This window comes from Lycorma delicatula, chromosome 2 (genome assembly GCF_047948215.1).
Source record: "Lycorma delicatula isolate Av1 chromosome 2, ASM4794821v1, whole genome shotgun sequence".
Lineage (NCBI taxonomy): Eukaryota > Metazoa > Arthropoda > Insecta > Hemiptera > Fulgoridae > Lycorma > Lycorma delicatula.
The window spans coordinates 16,275,021-16,298,180 of record NC_134456.1 but is presented as its reverse complement, the minus strand read 5'-3'; the positions used below and the strand labels follow the sequence as shown (position 1 = coordinate 16,298,180).

General features: G+C 29.6%; 2 protein-coding genes across 2 annotated transcripts in view; both read left to right on the top strand.

The window, feature by feature from the left end:
* Positions 1–8,604, top strand: part of LOC142320505 (uncharacterized) — a 75,453-nt gene extending 66,849 nt beyond the window's left edge. The window contains exons 8-9 of the mRNA XM_075358368.1: positions 1,084–1,217; positions 8,472–8,604. Of these exons, the coding sequence (XP_075214483.1) occupies positions 1,084–1,134 (51 nt within the window). The 3' untranslated portion in view covers positions 1,135–1,217; positions 8,472–8,604. The remainder of the gene's footprint in view (positions 1–1,083; positions 1,218–8,471) is intronic.
* A 1,053-nt stretch (positions 8,605–9,657) lies between these two features.
* On the top strand, positions 9,658–22,727 carry LOC142320504 (uncharacterized). The gene is made up of 4 exons (XM_075358366.1): positions 9,658–9,795; positions 12,132–12,369; positions 19,417–20,435; positions 22,381–22,727. The coding sequence occupies exons 2-4, from the start codon at positions 12,212–12,214 to the stop codon at positions 22,725–22,727; spliced, it is 1,524 nt and encodes a 507-aa protein (XP_075214481.1). The 5' UTR covers positions 9,658–9,795; positions 12,132–12,211.
* The last annotated feature ends 433 nt before the right edge of the window (positions 22,728–23,160 follow it).

Here is a 23,160-nt window from a genome sequence, read left to right as displayed (position 1 = left end):
TGCAATATTTAAAATATTAACATTCCAAAATTAAATGTATTAGATGATAAATGTCTTAATGGGAGTAAATTAAATAGAGGTTAAAAAAATTTACTAATTTAATCCTTAATTCTAAACATGCTTTATTTAAAATGATTAGCGAGCTGTACAACTGTAAAGAATGACCAGAACCTCTTGACACTGACCCTCAACACCAGGAGAGTGACTTTTGAGGAAAAATTTATATTTTTTTTCATATTTCTATCTCTTAATTGGTTTCATTTTTAAAATATAAACTGTATTTAGTGACGTAATATGAAAAACATTAGAGCTGAGTCTATAATTTTATATAATTACCGTATAATAAATGTTAATATATCTGATAATTTTAAAATGAACAAATTATTTTTCACAAATTTTTAATTTTCCGGTATCCATAACATTTGCTGCATTCTTCTGCTTATGAGAAATTTTACTATATTTATTTACCATAATATGGTTATCCTTGGCAAAATTCTTGCATCACTTTCAATCAAGCTTCAGCCGCTAGCATTCCTCTTCTGGTTAACCTTCTGCTCTATTCCAACTGTACTTGTTATCAACTGAAATAAATATTCTTATTTTTCTAGATAAAACCAAAAATAGTTAATTCTGATGAATTAAATTACATATAAACAACATAATTCTGAGTTATACTTAAGGACTGAAAAATGATTAAAATAAATTATAGGTTCTCAGAGCGAATAACGTTTTTGTAAAAAAAAAGTTTTTTCGTGCTATCAGTCCCTCATGTTAAAGGAAACAAAAAACCGCCAACTAAATTTCATTTATGTAGCTGCAGATTATTGTAGGCAGCTATTTAAACATGGTAAATAATTTATTTTTAACATCTTTTTAACGGGTTTGATTGTTTATTTTGAATGGAAAATTATTACATTTTATGGTATACCTTTTAAAAATTTACTGCAAATTAATCATTAAGATGTAAAGACAACTACTGAGTTAGGAGCTCAAAACTCATAGAAGAATAATTGTTGTGTTCAGCCTATGATTGATTTTATTTTTTACATTTAAATGAATAAGAATTTGGATCTTATTTTACAGAAAATGAATGCATCCATAAACAATTCATTGATTGATGAAGATTCATTGTAGTTAAAACAGAATTAAAAAAAAGCGTACCTGAAGAAACAGATTGTTTATTTTTACGAATTAATGAGGAGCCAGAATTTGATTGTGTAAGTAAAAGATATATAGTTTTCTAATGTAATATAATTTTTTTAACATCAGCACACACGCAGAGTATTTATTGTCAATCCCCCCCTGTTTTTCATATCTATTTTTACAGATGTTATTTAATAAAAAATAACTTATTTAGAAAAAACTCATATCTATACAATTTGTGAATATCTTGCAATGAATAGGCGTAATGTTTAGGATCAGAGTTATAACTTTTCTTCAAAATAACAACTTTAATAAAAGTCAGATTGAGCCTCCATGACGTGTGCATGGTTATATCCAGAACAAATAGGAGAAATTGTTTCAGTGAACTGAATCTAAACAATATTCACAGCTTCATTTATCATCAAATCACACCTCACTAGATCATATTTAGAGTTGTAACTGAGGACCTAGTACCACTCTCCTTTGACAATCAATCACGAAAGGTCTTTTAAGGAAAACTCCATCGGTTGAACCAAGCCACACCAGAGTTTAGAGAAGGCAGCATTTGGATTTGCTGGGCTGCCACGTAAAAGATAACATGCGATCAGAAGCATTGGAATGCCCCAACATTATGCATGTGAACAAGAAAAATACAAAGCCCAAAATCAAAGCAAAGCAAATCACTTACATTTCCACACACAATGTAAAGTTGCTCGTGCAGACTGATAAACTAAAAATAATAACTCGTTTAATGGACTAACAAAATTCTCATCATGGGTCTGCAAAAAATAAACACCAATTAGGACTCCATGGAATCTGAAGGATGTAGGCTCCTGCAAAGGTATATCTGGGAAGAAAGAGATGAAAAATGTCCCACAGTTTGTAACAATCTTTTTAGTCAGCCTCTAATAATAAAAAACTACATACCAGAATTCAAATCACAATCTCCAAGACTCAACACTCACCCTAAAAGTATGTAATTAAATCTGCTCTATAATAAATGCCCATCCACCCGCTAGTAATAAAAATAACTCTTCAAATGAACATAAAGAAACAGAAAAGTTCTGGAATCCACTCTATCTGACTACAAATATCCCCAAAAAGCTTTTTAAACAGTTAATTGGAGACTTAAGTGTTCAACTAGGCAGAGAAAGAAGATATCACAACATCATCGGAAAATAGCCCACTGAAAAGAAAACAAACAAAAATGAACAGAGACTTGTCCTATACAGAAACCACTACCTAATCTCAAAATCCATATATTTCAAGAGGAAACCTAAAAAATTCAAAACCTGGAAACGCCCCGACTATACTAAAGGAGAATGGCAACTAGACCATGTGTTGATGGAAAGACACCACCACAAGGAAATCTACACCGCAAAAGTCCTCCAAGAAGTATACACAGGCTCAGATCACTATGTAGTCAAAATTAAAATTAAATTTACTCCCCAAAGAAAGTGACAAAACAAGTCCCTAAAACTAAAAGTAAAATGGATCCTATCCAACTAGTCAAGAGTGAAAATAACCAAAAAGCAGGCGATAAAATAACAATCGCCGATAAACTCAAAGATCTAGTCAATAACCTTAAACAAACTGTAGAATTAGCCCCAATAAAATCCCGTAAAAACATCAGTAATGGAACAGCGAATCTGACAAAACAGTGGAGAAAAGACATCAAGCGTGGCTATTTCACCAATCCCAAAAATCAGAAACACCTTCCAAAATATAGTAAAACAAAGAAAAGAAACTTCACTTCACTTGAACCCTAAGGAGAATAAAAAGGCAACACCATAAAGACAAACTGAAGTCAATAGAAGAAAAATTCAATAAAACACACTCGAGATTAGTACAAAATCTTCAAAAATCAGCCCCAAAAATACGAACTTCCTTTCTTTATAAATTATGAAAATGTTTAACTGGCCCATAACAATAAAGATAACATGGAAATGCTAGCTAAATATTTTAACAAACTCCTAATTTGTGAATTACCAACAGAACTTCTAAACTTCAACACCAACACCACCAGAAAACATCAACCCTCCCACAATAAAAGAAGTCTACCAAGCACTGGGTGAAATGAAAAATTACAAAGCAGCAGGAGAAGATCAGACTTTTTTAGAGATCTAGAAACATGCAGGAGATCAGCAAAAATTGCCCTTAATCAACAGCTTGTCAACATGTGGATCAAAGAAGAACACTGGACGACAGCCCTCATCCATCCACTGCACAAAAAAGGCGACAAAATAGACCCTAACAATTACAATGGAATCTCTCTAGTAGACACAACATACAAAATTCTTTCAAAAATCATCCTCAACAGGATTAGTTCACAACTCAAGAAAGAACTAGGAGGATACCAGGGAGGTTTCAGACCTTGGAGGAGCTGTCCAGACCAGATCATGAGTCTCAAGCTAATAATGAATTGCAACAGGGAAAGAAACAGAAACATGGTGATAACATTAGTAGATTTCAAGAAAGCTTATGACTACATATACAGCGAATCCCTACTAAAAATTCTAAGATACCTCAGATTACATACCAAATTATAATAAACATGATAAAATTGATCCTTGCAAACTCTAAGGTCAAATTCAGAGGCAAGCTCTAGTAACAATTTGAGATCAAAACCGGAGGACTGTACCCAGGCGATGGGCTCTCATTGGTATTATTCATCTGTGCTTTAGAAATAGTAATAAGAAAATGCCTCAAAAAAGTCCCCAAAAGTAAAAATAAGCCAAAAAATCAAAACAAATTGCCTTGGTTTCGCCGATGACTTGGTACTGATAGCCAACGAAATCATCAAAGCTAAATCAGAGATATTAGAACTTAAAAACATTGTAAATAAAATTGTCCTCAAACTGTCATTTGAAAAGACAGAAATTATGCCCCAGATACCAACATGATTAAAAGAAATAAACATAAACAGTAATAAAATGTAAATAGTAACCCAATTTAAATAAGAGAAATAATAACAAACAACCTTAACAAAAAAACCTCAATCTAAATAAGAATAAACAAATTAGCTGAAGCTCAAAAATTAACCTGATACACTTACAATAAAAAATGACTATCAATAAATACAAAAATATAACACTCCAACACAGTTATAAAGCCAGAAGCCTTTTATGCAGCAGAAACACTTCCAACTGAATTAGCAATCAAAGACAGACTTCGGAAAATTGGAAGAACCTGCATTAATAACAAGTACCAGAAAGATGGGCAGTGATGGATTGTGCCTAACAAAGTCGTGTACAAAGAGTTAGAACCCATCATAAATACCATACGTAAGAGGAGACTAGGATTCTTTAGACTTATCATGAGGCTGCAGTGTTCAAGACTCATAAAACAGGTAGTTCAGTACAATCTCAACTCGAAAAACAGAATGCAGATGGAGAAATAAGCGAGGATCTGAAGGAAATCGACCTTACACCAGAAGACACTACAGATAAGATAAAATTCATCAAGAACAAAAACACTTGCTTCACACTCACAAGAGAAAAACTCAGAATGTGAACATTTTCAACAGTAGAACGGGCACAAAGATCAAAACATATGAAAAAGTACTGAGAGAACTGCAAGGTCCAAATAGTCCCATCGCATAATGGACAACAACTTGGATAACAGACTAAAGTGATCCTATGCGGTCATAAAAATTAATAATAATAATAAATAAGTCTTCTTTTTTTCTTAATCACTTCATGTACATGATTTGGCATTGATTCACCTAGGATACTACACATTTTTCTGATTTGTTCTTCATGAAACCATATTGATATTTTTGCTTTAATGAGGTCAGTTTTTGTGATAAAATCCATTTTTTGACTATTGCCCAAAAATTTTCAATTGGGTTTTAGTGTGGGGAGTTGCCTGGCTATGGGAAGAATGAAAAATTTTTCCATTTTTTAGCAGTTGACATGGCGCCAAATCTTGTTGGAATACTTTGTTACCTTGTGGGAATTTGTTTTGAAGTTGTACCCTTTCCTTCAGAATCTTAATATGTCCAAAATTTTCATAATGCCATTTTTTAGAAGTAATCAGCCAAGGCCCTCAAAATGAAACAATCCCTAAAAATATTTTTATCTGATTGTTGGGCATGAGCTAGATCTATTTTCATCTGATGCTTTTCTAACATATGGAACCCTTCACCCCTGAACATAAAAATTTGACTCGAAAAACGTAACATTTTTTTTTAGTCTCCTTTGATCCAGTTGGCATGTGCTATGGCCCACAAGAGCCTTTTTTACTGGATGTTGTTGGTGTTAAAAGCTGTGTTTATATGGCCAATGAGCTTTCCCTTTCAGCTGCAAGAAGTCAGCATCCAACAATTGTCACATGTAAATCTGCTTCACTGGCTTTAAAGTCTTAAGTTCACAACAGATAATTTTGGATGAAGTTTACTTTTCTCACTAATCCTGTGATGGAGTAGTTTTCCTTTGAGATGAAAAGGAACCAATTTCTTTAAATTATTTTAAAATAGAATTCACTTTCTCTAGTTCAACACCATACTCAGAAGCTGTTTTTCGTGTTATACTGGCATGCTTAGAAAGAGAAATAATTTTTTAATACTTTAGTTGCAATTATGTCATTATTATATATTTAAGACATACAGAATAAAAAATTCAAAACTATGATTTTGTAATAAAAAATAATATTAACTTTCATAAAACACTATTTACAAAATGAAAATTGCTAAACAACTGAAGAACAAAAAATCTCATGTTACACAGACAACTTGAAGAATCAGTGTGGTGTAACCAAACAGCAATGTAGCCACAACATAGAAATAAACAAAAATTCCCTGTGTTCAGATTATTTTGAATTTACTGTAAGTTTATCACACTTTTAAATTTTCATCCATTTCTTAAATCAAAATAAAAACTTAATAATTCTTTAAGCAGCATTGCATTAATGTGATATATCTTCTTAAGATGTAGTGTAATGAGTAATTTACTTCAGTAATAGGATTTTGATTTAATGCAGAAATATTGTTAATTACATCTTTGGCAGTTTTATTTCTACATTCCTTTTAATAGCCTCCTTAATTTTATCTAGCCACCTTTTCTATGATTTCCTCCCATTTACCTTCAGTTTAACCTGGTTGTTAGGTCTTTCTTATCCCATTTCCTATGAGCACCCTAATTTCTGCATTTCTTATACAGTTTCCCCCATCGGTCTTGTTTACAATATCACTAAGAAAATTTTCTTAACTTGTTATATTTACTTTTGTCCTGCCTTTTAGGAACCTACATCTCTACACCTCATCAGAAACTTCATGAAATATACACCTTCTGTAAGAGTTCTCTACATCTACTTAGTAGTTCTTTTCATACTATTTTCTTTCTCATAAAAATTTACTCCCCTCTCCTGTATTTTTTCTATCTCCATCAATCTTCCTTTCTTATATCAGCTCTTATCCTAGCTATTTAAAATATTAATTACTATTTCAAGAATTCATCATTTTTCTTTCTTTTGTGGTTACCGCATAGGCTTCCTTTTTCTTACTTTCATTTCCAAAAAAAAATCTGAAAATAATGGTTGAAAAGAAGGTCCTGTAATGCATAAACAAGATTCATTTACATATTTATTCATGTGAAAAAAAATTAACTTTTAACAGTTCCCTTGTGTGGTTGGAAAATTCTTTTGGTATGATTTTATTTTTTTAATCATCACATTATCAGAAATAATAATTGTAATCAAAACTGTTTTTAAATAACTTTTATGCGAACTGTAGAAGTATTACTGACTACAATCTATTTCATTTTTTATTTAAATTAATAAGTAATAAAGATGAGAAATGAATTAGAAAATATAAAGATGTTAAAAAGACAAATTTAATTGTGATTTTATTACTGTAAGTGTTACAAGTACTTACGATTTGATACTTTTATCCTCATTAATTTTCTAAATCTGCCATTTTTAAGAGCAATCAATCCAAACTTTTCTGTGAACAACAATTTGTTTTACTATGTATGCCTCTGGTGTCTGATAGTGGTGATTCCAAAACCTAAAAGTATCAATCAAAGTGCCAAAATACAATTTAACAAAATATTACATGATATTCTTTGGGTATTTTCTTGGATTCTTGGAAATTTTCCACTTGCAGTGAAACAACAAATGTGTTTATTTTAGCTGTAAAAATCAAGTTATATTCAAAAGTTGAATAATGATCAGTAATATTTATTTAACTAAGGGGTAAACTTAAAAACCTTTTTTGTAATTTGGAAGTTTTTATAATAGATTTATTTTAAGGTTTTTATTTCAGACTTATTTAATACCCACTTTTAAATACTGGTGTATGTACCTTTATACACATTCTTACTAAATTTTTTTCTGACATTTATTTTTTAACAATAAAAAAGAGAAGAGAAATGCTAATCTTTTTTTTAATCCCCCCAAGATAATTTATCCAGTTACTTAAATATTTCTGTATTATTGTAAAATATATTGCTGATAAATTTTAACCGGTGTTATTAAATCTCTATTTTAAATAAAACAGCAAGTAAATAAAATTGTGTTATTATCTTATTAATTAAAGACTTAATATATCTGAACATTGTAATTAAAAATATATTTGGATGTTATTTAGTTGAGTTTGAATAGATTGCTTTATAATTTTTATTTATTCTGAAATAAACTCCAGCTAAAAAAGTTAAAATTAAAGATATTCATAAAAGGAGGAATATTTTTCTATTTCAATTTTTTCATATACAGAGCGCAGTTTATGCATACACTTGAATTATGGAATTTTTTTTAGTTTTCATTTTAAGATTTGTTGTAATTAATTAAAATACTTTTACTGAAATTTTTTTTAAATATAGCATCCTTATGTAAAATTACTAGAAATGAAATAAAAATATGTTTCCTAAGTAGGCAATTATTAACTATTTAAGGTATTAATTGAATTGTTAATATTGTCAATTATTTTTCATAAATCATTACAAATAATAAAACAGACACAATCTAAATTTTATTAATGAATAAAAGTTACATTAAATCTAATACTGATGTGAGAATGTACACCTTGATATTAATTTCCGCTGCATTTACTCCTGAAGCGGTAATTAATTTTAAAAGTATTTTTTTCAACTCTTGACTTACCATACAATACTACAATGTACAAATTTCAGTGCAATTTGATGTTTTATTTGTGCATTTTGCAGATGTTCATTTTTAACCTAAGTAAACTGTATATTATATTATATTGTTATATTATTGCAAACTTCTTTTTTTCTTAAAATAAAATGATTACTTTAATGACTGATTTAACAAATTTAAATATTTATTCATAAAATGGAGGGTTATAAGTTTTTTTTTTTAATTTTGTAAAGGTGGTTGCTGATTCAGATGAAGAATTTGGTGACTATCTTCCAAGAAGACGACTAAGAAACAGTGCTAGACGAGTTCATCATTTGAGGCCTGATCCTAGTCATGAGTTATCAGAATCTGATGATGATTGGAATTTAGCTGCAAGATCCAGCATAAGACATCTTCAGCGATTAATACCTCGTACTAGGCAAAGTCAGCGTATTATTGCTCTAGTAAATTCTAATAATTTTCAAAATGAGGTGAGTAATATTTTTATTTACATTATTAGCAGTATGTGACTGTTATGCTTTTAGACTTAAAAATAAATAATTTTAGACTTACAATAAATCACATCATTGATATTGCAAATTACAGGACTTCAAGAAAACAAAGGTCATTTGTAAAAATGTAATAGAATTGTACGTTTAAAAAGCTTATGGTAATAAAAACTTATTTAAACCTCTATACATTTTTTTATGGATGTTTTAACACTTTTCAACCAAATTTTTTAAGTAGTACTTGAGTAGAACACAGAATAATATAGACAATAACAGAATTTTTAGAGCCAAGTCCTATCTGTTCTTAAAATTGTTTTGTAATTTTTTGAGCAGACATTGTATCAAAAATTTTTGTATAAACATATCAAAAGCAAGCTCTTAAGAAATTACAATTGCAAAGAGAGTTAGAACAGACTATCTTGTTTCCATATAATAAAAATAAACTATTTATATAAACGATCAGTATATGCTGGCAGAATCAAGTGTGTAAAAAGTAATTGTAATGAAATTTCCTTTATTTTCAATTAGGACCAAATAAGTGTTCAATTTTGGGAAATTATAATCTTGTCCGAGAGGCGAATTTAACAAATTCCGTATATTTAATATAGTGAAAGTTCAACTCTGAAAGTAGCAAGTATAGAATTCCATTTTCCTAACTCAATAGACATTGGATTTTTTATGAAAACAATTTAAATTGTAAATTGTTTTCATGAAACAGTCGTAATTTTGAATTCAAAAGATAATTGATTTCAGTTATACTAATGTAAAAAGATATAAGGTATTGATGGGTGATTTGTATTATATTATTCATTTTTTATTTTAGTCCTCGGCAAATGATGTTGATTTTAATGAAGATGATAGTGAAGAAGAAACAAATTCTGCTGTTACAACTACACAAAAAGGTAATCAAAAGAAAACAGGGACACCAAGCAGTCGCAGGAAACCTAGACCGAAGAGAAGAAGGAAAAGAAAAAACTGTAGATTTAAAATTAAATTAATAACGACTGATGAAGGTGTTATTGAAGTGAATTTGCCTAGAAAACGGAAGAAAAGATACAGGAAGAGAAAGGTAAGATTTCTTTATTGGAGAAAAATTTAAAGTTTTCTTATTAAATTATTTATTTCAAACTTTGGTATAAATGTGGTGGTGTGCTATAACAAAAAAAATTGTTTTCAAGTTTTCTAAATGTGACGTTTCTGTTCCACCAGTTATAAGGAATTAATGGAAAATGTAATCACCAATATCCAGACATCTTTCTTTATCTGTTTAGCTTCCAGAACCACCGTAAGGTATTACTTCAGAGGATGAATGAGGATGATATGTACGAATGTAATTGTAGTCTTGTACAGTCTCAGGTCCACCACTCCTGAGGTTAATTGAAACCCAACCGCCAAAGAACATCGGTATCCACAATCTAATATTCAAATCCATATAAAAGTAACTGTCTTTACTAGGCTTTGAACCTTAGAACTCTCGACTTCTAAATCATCTGATTTGCGATGACAAGTTAATCGCTAGACCAGCCCAGTGGGCAATATCCAGACACCTGAATCTAGATTTTCATAAACAAGATGCGAAAGGAATTGTTCACTAATTTAATTAAAAATAATTAATTTCTAGTGTAGTATGTAAAAATAATAAGTTTTAAAATAATAGTTATAAATTTTTGCAACCATTTTAGCCATTTCAATCATATCTCAGCTATTTATCAACCAATTTTAACAAATGAGTTCACTTTATTAATGATAAATGGCTTATTATTTTATCTAATAAAGATAATTTGATAAAAATATTAGTAGACTGAATAGTTATAGTTCTATATTAATATTTCCAGACCTGGTAATTACTAACTAATTTTAATGGCTGCCATTTTGGAATGTTTCATTTATTTGGAAGATGTTGTTGGGTACATGTAAATTTCATTAAAATTTCTATATAAGAATAGAATACCATTTTGTATTGTCTTGATAAACAAAATTTCTCATTAGTTTAATCAAAACTCTCCTTTCCTTCATTACGATTTTGCTATCCCATCTATAATTAAACACTTAATCATAAGATTGTTCCCCCATTTAATGTAACAAATTACTTTATTTCACATTTACCAAGAACTCAGTTGGGAATTTTTTTATGGATGTCAATTGAAACAAGTATTCATTTTTTTTTTTTAATATTAAGTAAGACTTCTAATAAATTTTTGTCCGTCCAAATACGTTTTAACTGGAACACCAGTAAACCAGGGGAGTTGTAATAACACTTTTTATACATAATTTTCTTCAATTCAACTTTGTAACATGTATGAGTAAATAGCTCATTGCCTTGTTTTACAGTGTTATTTATTTCACTGTAAAACATTTTGGAGGTAAGGTTCTTTGTTGACGTGAATGTTTTCTCCTGTAAGCCACCACATGAACTAATTCTGATTTCATTTTTTACTTCATAAAGGAATTTGCTGTGGTAGCCTCTTTAATTCTTCTTTTTTTTTTTCATTTAACTTCTTTGAAGATATTTTTTAAACAAAATATATCACTTACAAGGGTGATTACAAGATACTTTTTAAGTTGAACAAATTCATGAAAAATTATATATTTTTTCATTTTTTCTCAAGATTGCTAATATGAATTATAATGAGATGATATCACACTAATATCTTTCTTATATTGAATGTATTTTTATTCTCATGTAGAAATTTGAACTAATAATTCGGGTTAAAAAAATTCAATCTTTCAAGAGTCTTACTTCATGCTCTGTTGCGATCTCTTTGTCTAGTTGCTTTTCATTTTTATTATTTTTATCCAATCACAGAATTCTTACATTTGTATCTTTTTTAAGTATGTTCTAAGATACAAGCCAATTAATTGTTTGTTATTAGCTATGTTTTTAATTTACTGCAGAGCTCTATTTTTAAGGAAGAATTTTGTAGCGCAAATTTTTTTTTATATTAAATATAAAGTTTACTTTATTCTTTTCTAATATCAGGTATGGTTTGAAATTACACAGTTTTGTTTAGATAGCATAACAATCTTATTAGATTAAAGAGGTAAATTAACTGAATCAAGGTTTGTTTTGGGAAACTTAATAATCACATCAGTGTTGATTTTCACTTTTAATAACGGTATTTTTAGTTGTACTCATTTATCCATAATTTTTATAAACTAATTTTTTTTTAGATGTCTGTATTACAAATCTCAAAAAAACATTGGTTAAAACAATAAATAATTGCTTTATATTAAAGTAGTGTGATATTTATGAGAGAATTATAATAAAGATGTTAAAGTCAGCATTAAAAATTGAAATCTTCATCATATATTTGCAGTTGTTTATTCATTTGTTCAAGTACCTATTAACTTTTAAATGTTATATTTTCTATAGATATATTTATATTTTCTTTTTCTTTTTTGTAGAAAACAAGACAAGGTGCTGGACATCCAAGAGTACTTCAGAAAAAACTGTCAAGGAACGTCTTGCAAAGAAATTAGGGATTATGTGCAATAATCGTAAAGGATCATGCAGTTTTACTGGTTCCAGCCAGAATGAATCACAAACTTTATCACAGCCACAGTTATCTCATAGTTCATTCAGCCAAGCGATTCCAACTTTAGATTTGTTTGGCAGTCACAATCGACTTGATGATTTTTCTGGGTATGTTGTAATTGTGTTATGCTCTTAGGTCAGCTCTTAATGACAGTAGTAAAATCTCATTCAGATCCTTCTTAACTTTTCTGCCATTTCTCATTTTCATAATCCCCCTCTTTGTTAAGACAGTGTGTCCATTACATCACACATACTCTGATAGATTTCTTCCACTTATGTTCCATCACATTAAGTAACTTTTGTTTTGTTAACTTTTCAAATTTGTACGATCTTTTAAATTATTTGATTTAGGTAAAGTTCTTTAAAATATATTTTAGCAAGAAGTCTGTTTGGAAATCAATGAAAGTTAAATTTTTTCATTAAAAAAGAGCTAAAATAACAATAAATAGTGTAATTTGATTTTTTTTAATGGAGATGTTTATAAGATCTTAATGATTACAGAAAAAAATCAGAATCCTTGAAATTTTTAAGCTATCACAATTGGTAATTTGGTAGGTCATTTTTGGTTATTTTGGGAAGCAGCACCCTGAGAAGTGTGTACAGACACAATTATCGTAGTGAAAGAGCATTTAGTTTTCTGCCAGATCTGGAAGTTTAACCCAAATTATCATCCTTCAGTTGATGCAGCAATACTCCCTGGTGGTGGTCCTGTTTTTTCCAGTTAGTTTGTGACCACCACACCACAAGAAAAAAAAAAACTTAGCCATGAATTTTCCTGCTCGTGGGGAACTTAATTTGCTTCCTTTGGTGCACTTTTAGTTGTTTCATATTGTGTTTTGTCTCTGGTGTGTAATAATAGTGAAACTATGTTTAAATGTACTACTGTAAAATGTTGAAAAAACTCTGCAGATTTGTGTTTTTATATAAGTCCAAACCCTACGAGTAGTATTCTATCAAATGCATTTTTGTTTAACTGTTAAAAAAGACACAGTACCTGTCAAGCAGAAAGCTTCTGTATATCCTAAATATTATGTAAAATGTAGCAGACGGGGTCTATCAAGATGTTTGCAATGTCTGCAAGTTCATGTACTTTTAGTTGGTAATCATTTAATATATCATTATGAATTTTTGTAATGATTTTGTTGGTAGTTGGGACTTTTTGGCATCCTGAGCATTCGTCATCTTTGTTTAAATTTAGCCATCCACTTTTTTACTATTGAAAATAAAGGAGGTGAATCCTTTAAAATAGAATCTATCTGTTTTTGTATGTTTGTCAGGACCTTATTAAACTAATGTATTCCCTAACGGCTCAAACTTCAATTTTATCCATTTTTCAGGAAAGTCAAAACTAGCTGTACTCGCCACAAATGTGTGACTAAACACACATGTCCCAGCAGGGCATCTAAAGGATCGTACTTTACAAATATGGAGGTCATTTGGTCATACTTGCACCATCTTTGGGTCAGGCCAAGAACTTTCAGAACATTCCTTCTAACTTACCATTAATATCTGGTATTATTTTTTCATTTGTTAAAATCCTTTTACACAGCATACGAGGTCTGTATATAAAGTAATGAGACTAGTTTTTTTTTACTGCCAAAATGACAACACTGTAAAGTTACTAGTAACATATGGTTATATGAACAGCTGATTTATATTTTGTATTAATACTTAAGTCTATTGTTGCCACGTGAGACATAAACAAAACTTTTCATGAAATGAGTTTTTGTTGTGCGTTAAAACAAAAATGAGTGATACTAATTATAAGCAAAATTGTCCAATCAAGTTTTATGTTAAACCCTGTGAGAATGCTACTGAAACTTATTTAAACTTATTAAATTGAAAAAGTCATATGGAGATGACACTCTGTCACCAGCCCAAGTTTTTAGTTGGTTTTAAGCATTTTCAGATGGCCGGGAATCATTTGTGGACGATCCATACTTTGGAAGATCATAAACGTCAAAAAGTGATGACAGTGTTGAGCGAATTAGAGACTTTTGGAGTATTTGTCTACAGGACAGACTGTAAATCAATATGTTTACCAATAAATTCTTGACAGACTGGAAAATAGTTGCCCACGTGAGACCAGCCATCAAAGACAACTGGATGTTGCATTATGATAATGCAACTTGTCACACTGCAGTCTCAGTTAATGAGTTTTTGGCAAAGGAAAACATTCCTGTAGTTCCTCAACCACCTTATTCACCTGACTTGAATCGCGCTGTGACTTTTTCCTATTCCAGACTTTTAAAAAATACCTCAAAGGACACCATTTTGGAACAGTAAAGAACATTAAAAAAATGTAACCGAACATCTGAAGGAAATTCCGGTTTCTGAGTTCCAACACTGCTATGAAGAGTGGGAAAGCCGTTTGAAGCATTGCATAGCTTCCCAAGGGAACTATTTCAAAGGTGATAGAATGCATGTATAATTGGATTGTAAATAAAAAGTTTTTCTGAACCGGTCTCATGACCCGAATACCTGTTGCTAAATTTCATTGGTGTATTGTAATCAGGTATTTTAAGAATGTGAAGAAAATCACTTATAGAATTTCAAAATTTTATTTAATTATTTTACTGTGGAAATAATTTCAAATTTTAAGTTATACAAACTGTTGTCTTTTGATGATTCTTTATTTTATAGAATACATTTTGTCTAATTATTGAATGTATTACTTGCACTCTGTTCAAATGACAATTTATAAACTAGGAATTTTAAAATATGCTTAAATTTTGAGGCATCATTAAAAGATTATATATTAATTTATTTAGATTAAATTTTTTGTAGTCCATTTCTTTCCTCTGTACATTAAATAACTATATATAATAAAAAGTAATATTTTTTCAGCCCCCGCAAAACAGAATTAGAGAACACTCTTACCTTTACTTTTTTATATTCATCAAAACGTTTTCAGGGCCAAGCCCATATTCAATGATATGTATATTTTTTTAATAAACTTTTCCTTGTCTACGTTTACACATTAATTTTAGCTTTTTACATTTTATTTTGTAAACATTGTTTGTTAATAATAAAATGTAAAACATTTAAAAAATTTCAGAACAAATATTTGTTCAGTCAAGAGAATGAAAAAGTATTGCACTAACTATTAATTTGTTACCTAAATAAACTATAAATAAATAGGAATAGGGATAAATTAATAGTTATTGCAATACTTTTTCATACTCTTGATTGAACAAATGTGTTGTGAAATATTTAAAATGTTTTAAATTTTATTAACAAACAATTTTTACAAAATAAAATGTAAAAAGCTAAAATTAATGTGTAAATCTAGACAAGGAAAAGATCATTGAAGATGGGCTTGGACCAAAAACCATTTTGATATACATAAAAAAGTAAAGGAAAGCATGTTCTCTAATCCTGTACTTTGCAGAGGTTGAAAAAAAAAATATTTATATATTATTTTTTTATGACCGCATAGGATCACTTAAGTCAATCCAGTATCCAAGTCTCTTCGTTGGGACTGTTTGGGCTTTGTGGTCCTCCCAGTACTTTTTCTTATGTTCCGATCTTTGTGCCTTTTCTTGCTCATGTTGTGAGTTTTTTCTTATAAGTGTGAAGTGATTGTTTTTTTCTTGACTTTATTGTTTAATTTTATCTTATCTTGTGGGGTCTTCTGGTATAAGGCTAATAATTTTCCTTCAGATCCTCTCTTATTTCTCTGATCAATCTGCATCCTGTTTTTGAGTCGAGATTGTACTGTACTAGCTGTTTCAGAAGTCTTGACTCTTGCAACCTCATGATACATCCAAAGAATCCTTGTCTCCTCTTACCCCATGGTATCAGTGTTGAGTTTTAATTCTTTGTATGCAATTTTGTTTGGTACAGTCCTTCATTGCTTATCTTTCTGGCACTTTTTATTAATGCAGGTTCTTCAGATTCTTTTGATTTTCTGGAGTCTAATCTATCTTTGATTGTTTGTTTAGGTGGAAGAGTGTTTTTGCTGCATAAGTGACTTCTGGTTTTATAATTGTGTATTAGTGTCTTATTTTTGTATTTATTGATAAGCATTTTTTATTGTAAGTATACCAGGTTAATTTTTGAACTTTGGCTAGTTTGTTTCTTCTTATTGGATCGATTTTTTTTAATTTGTATTGTTTGTTATTATTTCTCCGAGGTATTTAAATTGGGTTACTATTTTGATTTTATTACCATTTATGTTTACTTTTAATCATGTTGGTTTTTGGGGCATAATCCCTGTCTTTCAAATGATATTTTGAGCCCAATTTTATTCGCAGTGTTTTGAAGTTTTACTGTCTGTGATCTGGCTTCATTGATGTCTTTTGCTAGCAGTGCCAAGTCGTCGGAGAAACCAAGACAGTTTATTTTGATTTTTCAGCCTGTTTTTACTTGTGAGGGACATTTTTTGAGTCATTCTTTCATTATGATTTCTAGAGTGCAGTTGAATAATAGTGGTGTGTGTGTGTCACACAAAGAAACAGAAACTTTCAGATCCCGTTCTACTGGTGAATATATTAAAAAAAGTTCATATAAACACAGGTCTGGAAACGCTTTGTTTTCAAGTTACGGCTAGTGAAAGCATTCGCCCATATTTCAGCTTTTCCAATAAAAATAAACTTTAATTTTTGGGGCTTAAATTGAGGAGTAAAGTTTGTGGTTTCTTATATAATTTGAGCTGGGAAATAGGATAAAGTAAGTCCCAGATCTGTAACTCCAGTAATTTTTAAGATAACAGACATAAAGCAAAATTCAGTGTCGAAAGATGAAGTTTTTTTTTGTAGGTTTGTAGTACAATAACATTAAATGACTAATAAGTGCAGACAGAACATGTAGTATCAAAATCTGTACAGTATTAAATTCTAAGACAATTAATATAAACGTAGCCAATAAAAAGTAAGTAAAAACTTTTAAAATAGGTTTTTTATTGAAGGAAAACAGATGAAAAATTCTCTATCTAATAAACATTCTTTTTAAAAACAAAAAATGAAAACTTTTTCTTCAATGTATCAGTATTTACGAATGAAAGAGTCACTTCCAACGTGATTGTTTTCTGTTGAATGCCAGTTAAATCATCATGTTACTGATGAACATCATGTGATTCAGCATAGCCCAGACACTAGTACCAGGTAAACTTCATTTCGCACTGGTTTGTCAAAAAACAAGTGTGGTAATCCTCAAAATTTACGGCCAACAGATCACACCCCCACCCCGCTCACCAGTAGTTAAACTTCTTTCATTGACTTGTAGACAACGCCGATAAGGTAAATTCAATTTTATTTACTGATGAAGCCGCTTTTACGAGAAACAGTCTTCAGTTCTAAAAATATCATTTATGGACAATTTTTGTAACAATTACTGTAATTGAGGATTGTTATTCTGTTACTGTTTATCATTTCATGTATTTAATTTTTTGTTTTCCTATATAAAGAATAATGTTTATTAGGTACAGAAAGAATAACACTATTTTCTATTTTTCCTGTGTTTTGCTTCAACAAAAAACAAATTTTCAAACATTTTTATTTACTTTTTATTGGTTGTATTTACATTAATTTTTTCAGAATTAAATTTTCTACAGCTTTTGTAAATAAATCTTTCACATTTATTAGTCATTTAACAAAGTTATTTGTATTACAGACCTAAAAAAAACTTAGTTTTTCGTCACCAAATTTCATGTTTTATGTCGGATATCTTAAAAAAAAACTACTTGATTTTGCGACTTGTTTTATCCTATTTCCCAGCTTAAATTACATAAGAAACCATCAGCTTTACTCCTTAATTTGGGCTAATTACAGTAGAGCTTTTTTTTTATTAAAATAGCTAAAATCTGGGCGAAATCTTTCACTAACCGTAACTCAAAAACAAAGCATTTTCAGATACATGTTTATGTGAACTTTTTTCATTATTTTTACCAGTAAAACATGTCCTGACACAGGGTGTCAGTGGGACACCCTCGTGTATGTGTGTGTATTTTTCCTTTTTTTTGTCTTCGGTGATTTGACTGGTTTTATGCAGCTCTCCAAGATTACCTATCTAAATGAAATGTAAATTGGGGTTTGAAAACCAGAAGAAAAAGTGTCAGATGAACCGGTGGAATTTAGAGAAGCTTGAGGAAGAGTAGGTAAAGAAGATTTTTTAATAGGACATCGCAAGAGGTTTGATTAAAAAAGATAAGTTAGAAAATATAGAAGAAGGTTATAAATAAAGGAAATTCTTAAATTTCCTTTATTTAAGTTTGTTTCAACAGAAACAAACTTATATACTCAAATCTTGCAATAGTGAAGCATTGCTGGGTCAGCTAGTATAAAATAATAGAAAAAATTATTAATGTATATGATAAAAAAATATATATATATACCTACTAGTTACCGGAAATTAATATGGGAAATTTAACTTAATTACTGTGTTTTGGTGGTTTATATTTCATATAATAGTAAATTTTATTAACACAATGGTCAATATGTTAATGAGTTATTTGAAATTTCAAAAATACAACTGCTGAAGAAAATGAATTATTTATATTGTCAATGTATGTTAATGTTATTTATTGTCAAAGTATGATTTCATTTTAGTGTAAAAAATGTCATCACCCATATGAATTAGGCCCAGACATATAATAATTTTAAGTTCAGATAACTGGAAAGCACGTTATTTTTAAATAACAGTTTATAATATTAATGCATTAAAATAATTCTCATAATATGTCTAGAAGCCCAAAAATTTAATTCAACTTCTAATGTTTGTAAATGTGATTTATGAAAAAAAAATCAATGTGTATCTGTAATTTAAAAAAATAAATTAAAATTAAGTACTATCTGCTGTTCATACTATCTTATTATTTGTTATAAAATAAAAGTATTTCCATTTAAACGAAAATAATGAGAATATGTGGAACATATTGTGACCATCCATCCAGAAAATGTGTTATATTCATTTGATGGTTTTATAAATATTTTTTTGCAAGAAAAGTAAGATTGCAGAAATGTTTTGAGTCTGGTAAGCAGTACTGCTTGAACTACACCACATCATTACTGCTTGTATTACAACTGTTATATAATTTTTTTCTGGTGTTCTCAGAGAAACTGCAGAACTCCTTTATTCACTTACAAGTTCAAAATGAATGACTTGCCTAAGATCTTTCATTCCTTTTAACATTTTATCTTAATTTCTGTATTTCAGATGTTCTGATGAAGATGATTTGTCTATCGGTGGAAGCAGTGAAATAGGACAAGTATTAACACAGCGTAACCACCGAACAACTATATCAAGTAATTTACGTACAATGAGTCGTAAGAAAGCGGTTGCTCTATTGTCACATTCTCAACTACAAGCTAGTTCAGGAACTGCAAAAAAAAGACCTGTCGATAAACCAGCCACTTCTACAAAACCTGCTGGCAGTAGTTTACTTGACAGTATTTTAGATAGCCAGACAAAGTGGCATTCAAAAAACGCTGAAATAATTCATAATCATACAGATGGTTCTGTATCTGCTAAAGTTACAGAGAAAAGGGTCAATGTTAATAAAGAAAATGGTAACTGTAAAACCACTAAGACTCCATTATATCCTGGTAGTAGTAATCCATATGGCAGTAGATTTTCAAGTTATGATTATCAGTCAAGAGATAGAAATATTAGCAGTGGAAGACCGACTGACATGCATTCAAGTAATCCATCATCTTCATTTCCTTCATCTAATCTATCTTCATTTCCTTCAAATAGAGCAGGATTTACTTCTAATTATGGTATTGGTATATCTCCATTTACATGTGCAGCACCAATAAGATTTCGTATGAATTTACCACCTCGACGCCCTAATATACATACAAATCCTGTCGTCCCTCCTTTGAGACAACCTCCTTTTTCTGATCCACAGTTATTTACTCAAGAACCATCACCATCAAATTCACCAAATGAAGAAGAAGAGGTTGATATATATAGCGATATAGAACCGGAGAGAACAACCGACAATGATGGTGAAGAAGGTGGTGAGAAAAGTTATGGTACGTTAGAGCCACCACCAGAACCTCCAGCATTATTAATGGGTCTTGAACAAGATGATATTGATGAAGAACACGATGAAGGTGGCCTTGTTATTGATGATCAGCCTTTGCCACCACAACAGCCACCTCTAATTCCACCACCACCTGCAGAAGAATATGATCCTGCAGAACCGTGTGAAGACTCAAACTCATCAGACGGTAAGAAATTTTTTTATTTTAATTTGCTATTTTTGTATGCACATTCAGTTATCAGTTTGAAAATGGGTTGGGTGATGGTCTGTGTCTTAATTGTATGAATTCAACCGTAAACTAGGAACTAAGTCAGATCGGAAGGTATTTGATTAAAAAGATAGTTTAACTATTCCTAATATTGCTATCTGTTTTTAACCTTTCCATACATGCAAACATTGTCCTTCCTGTGGGACTTATTCCCAGTCTGCTGTACTTATTAATTATATTTTTCCATTATTCCTATGTTTGAATAAATTTTCTTTCAATTTTAAGTATAATAAATTTTATAAAAATCAGAATGGCAAGAAAAGCGATCATGTAAGTCTACATCAACTTAAAATGATAAGGTTCTGCATTGCCATTAATTTTATTAGACCTGCAGTTTCAAAATGTAGTTTGAAAAACTGCAATTACAGTATTTAAAACATTAAATAATATTAACTGATTTTTTTGTTTGATGATATGAACTTGATTTGTTACTCTTTTGTCACACTTATAATAAAATATTAATCGTTTGGTAGTAGATGTATATACAAAACTTATTAAAAAATTATACAGAAAATGCACCATAAAAACATTATTTAGGACATCCATACTAGAATTTGCACTTAAAATATTTGCTCTTTTTAAGAGCTATGGTCTTTTGAAATATAACAGTAAAATGTTGCTAGTTGATGTCATCTGCTAGAATATTGTACTCTGCAGTACACAGACTAATGCCAAAGCAGTGTGTGTTGATTAACATACTAAATGTTAAATTCATAGTGATTAATATTGTATTATACATTTGTTTGTATATAAATTGTACTTACATTTTTGTATAAAAAGTGTAGAAAGGTTAAGTATAAATAAACTAGTATAAGAGTCCATTAGCAATTTACTCCAAATGGACCAATGCTTGTTTATATCATCTATTTAAAAGGAAACTTAATAAATGCCTAATAAAAACACATCATACAGGTCCAAATCATTATCCAAGGTTTATTTGGGTAATTTGTTGTGTTTGAATTATGGTGCTTTTCTGTAAATAGGGCAGGTACAAAATTTGACTTATATTTAAGCAAGAATTTTCTAAAATAAATTTATTGCGTAGATTAAATGATAATTTGATACTGAAATAAAAAATTGAGTTTTCTAATAAACTTGAAAAATACATTTATTTTTAATTTTTTTCTTGAAATGAAGAAACTGAAAGAGCTTGTTGATCTATTCTTCTTTCTTGTATTGTAATTTAAATCCCAACATGACAATCTGTGAACATATCAGTACAAAATTACCAGTTAAGTTCTTTTGCACTGTCATACAATTGTGTATCTTCTTCAGATAGAAAAGTACACATATTAGCAGAATCACTTGGGGATGAAACCTTCAAATTGAGACTACTTTTTATCTAAATGCTTGAATAATATATTAATCTGTCCAATTTACATTGATTTAAGGGAGAAATGTGTGTGTATTTGAATTTATTCTTATTGAATATTTGTAAATATGACTTGACAAAATATTTTAGGTTTTCAATAGTTTTATTGCTATAGTTATTATGGTAATATTGTAGTACACCCATTTTTATGAGTTGACTTGAAGCAAATTATTTTACATAAACAAGAAATTTTTTTTTTTAAGACTACTACAAAATGTCAAGGGTTAAAAGGTTTTCAGCAGTTTTGAGATTTAAATGTAGTACACTGTACATTATTCTTTTTACTTTAAAATCATTGTTGTTATTTGATTTAAGTCCCCTTTAACAATATTTTTTAATATATTGTTTTTCATACTACAAATATGAAAATATGTAAATTGTAAATAGGTAATATTACCAAATATGTTGAAAAATTGAAAGGATTCATTTAATTGTTTAATTAAAAATCCTATTAATTTTCATATAGCTACATCACTTGACTTTTTTTTTCAGGATTTGATGAGAAAAGTCATCCAAACTATGGAATGTATCCAACTGTTGGTCCATTACCAGATTCTATGTTATCTTCTAAGCCTATTCATTCTGATCGTGATGATGATGATGAAGATGAAGATGAAAATGATGCCGATTGTCCTAATTTTTCTATGTATTCAGCTGCAAGCATGAATATTGCTCATAAAAATGATGAAATGCAATTAAAGAAACTTAAAATAAATGATGATGAAGAAGAAGAGGATATTTCATTACCTTCTGTTGATGAAAAGTATAAAAATAATGATGAAATGATGTACCATTACCCCCTGAAGATGTTAATGATAAGAAAGATATCGATGAAGTGAAGGAAACTGAAAAGTTATCAAAACATAAAGTAAGTGATGAAGATTTTGATGATGATGATGATTATGATGATGACGACGACGACGACGACGATGATGCTGATGCTGATTCTGATTGTAACAAAGATAAAAATGAAAAAGATGAATGGATGATAGTAAAGATTCTAATGAAAATGAAGGTAACGCAAATGATTCAAGAATAAAGGATGATACTGAAAATACTTCAGATATTCCTATTCCAGAAGATTTGAAAGAAGAAGATATTCCTATACCTGCCCGATATTAATAATGAAAACATTCCAATATCTGAAAATAATGATAATAATGAAAAAGATGTTGATATTGATATCAATGAAGAAAAAGAAAATGATACTGGAAATGTTAAGAATAAGAAAAATAATGAAAATGTTAATGATAATTCTGTTGATTTTAAAAG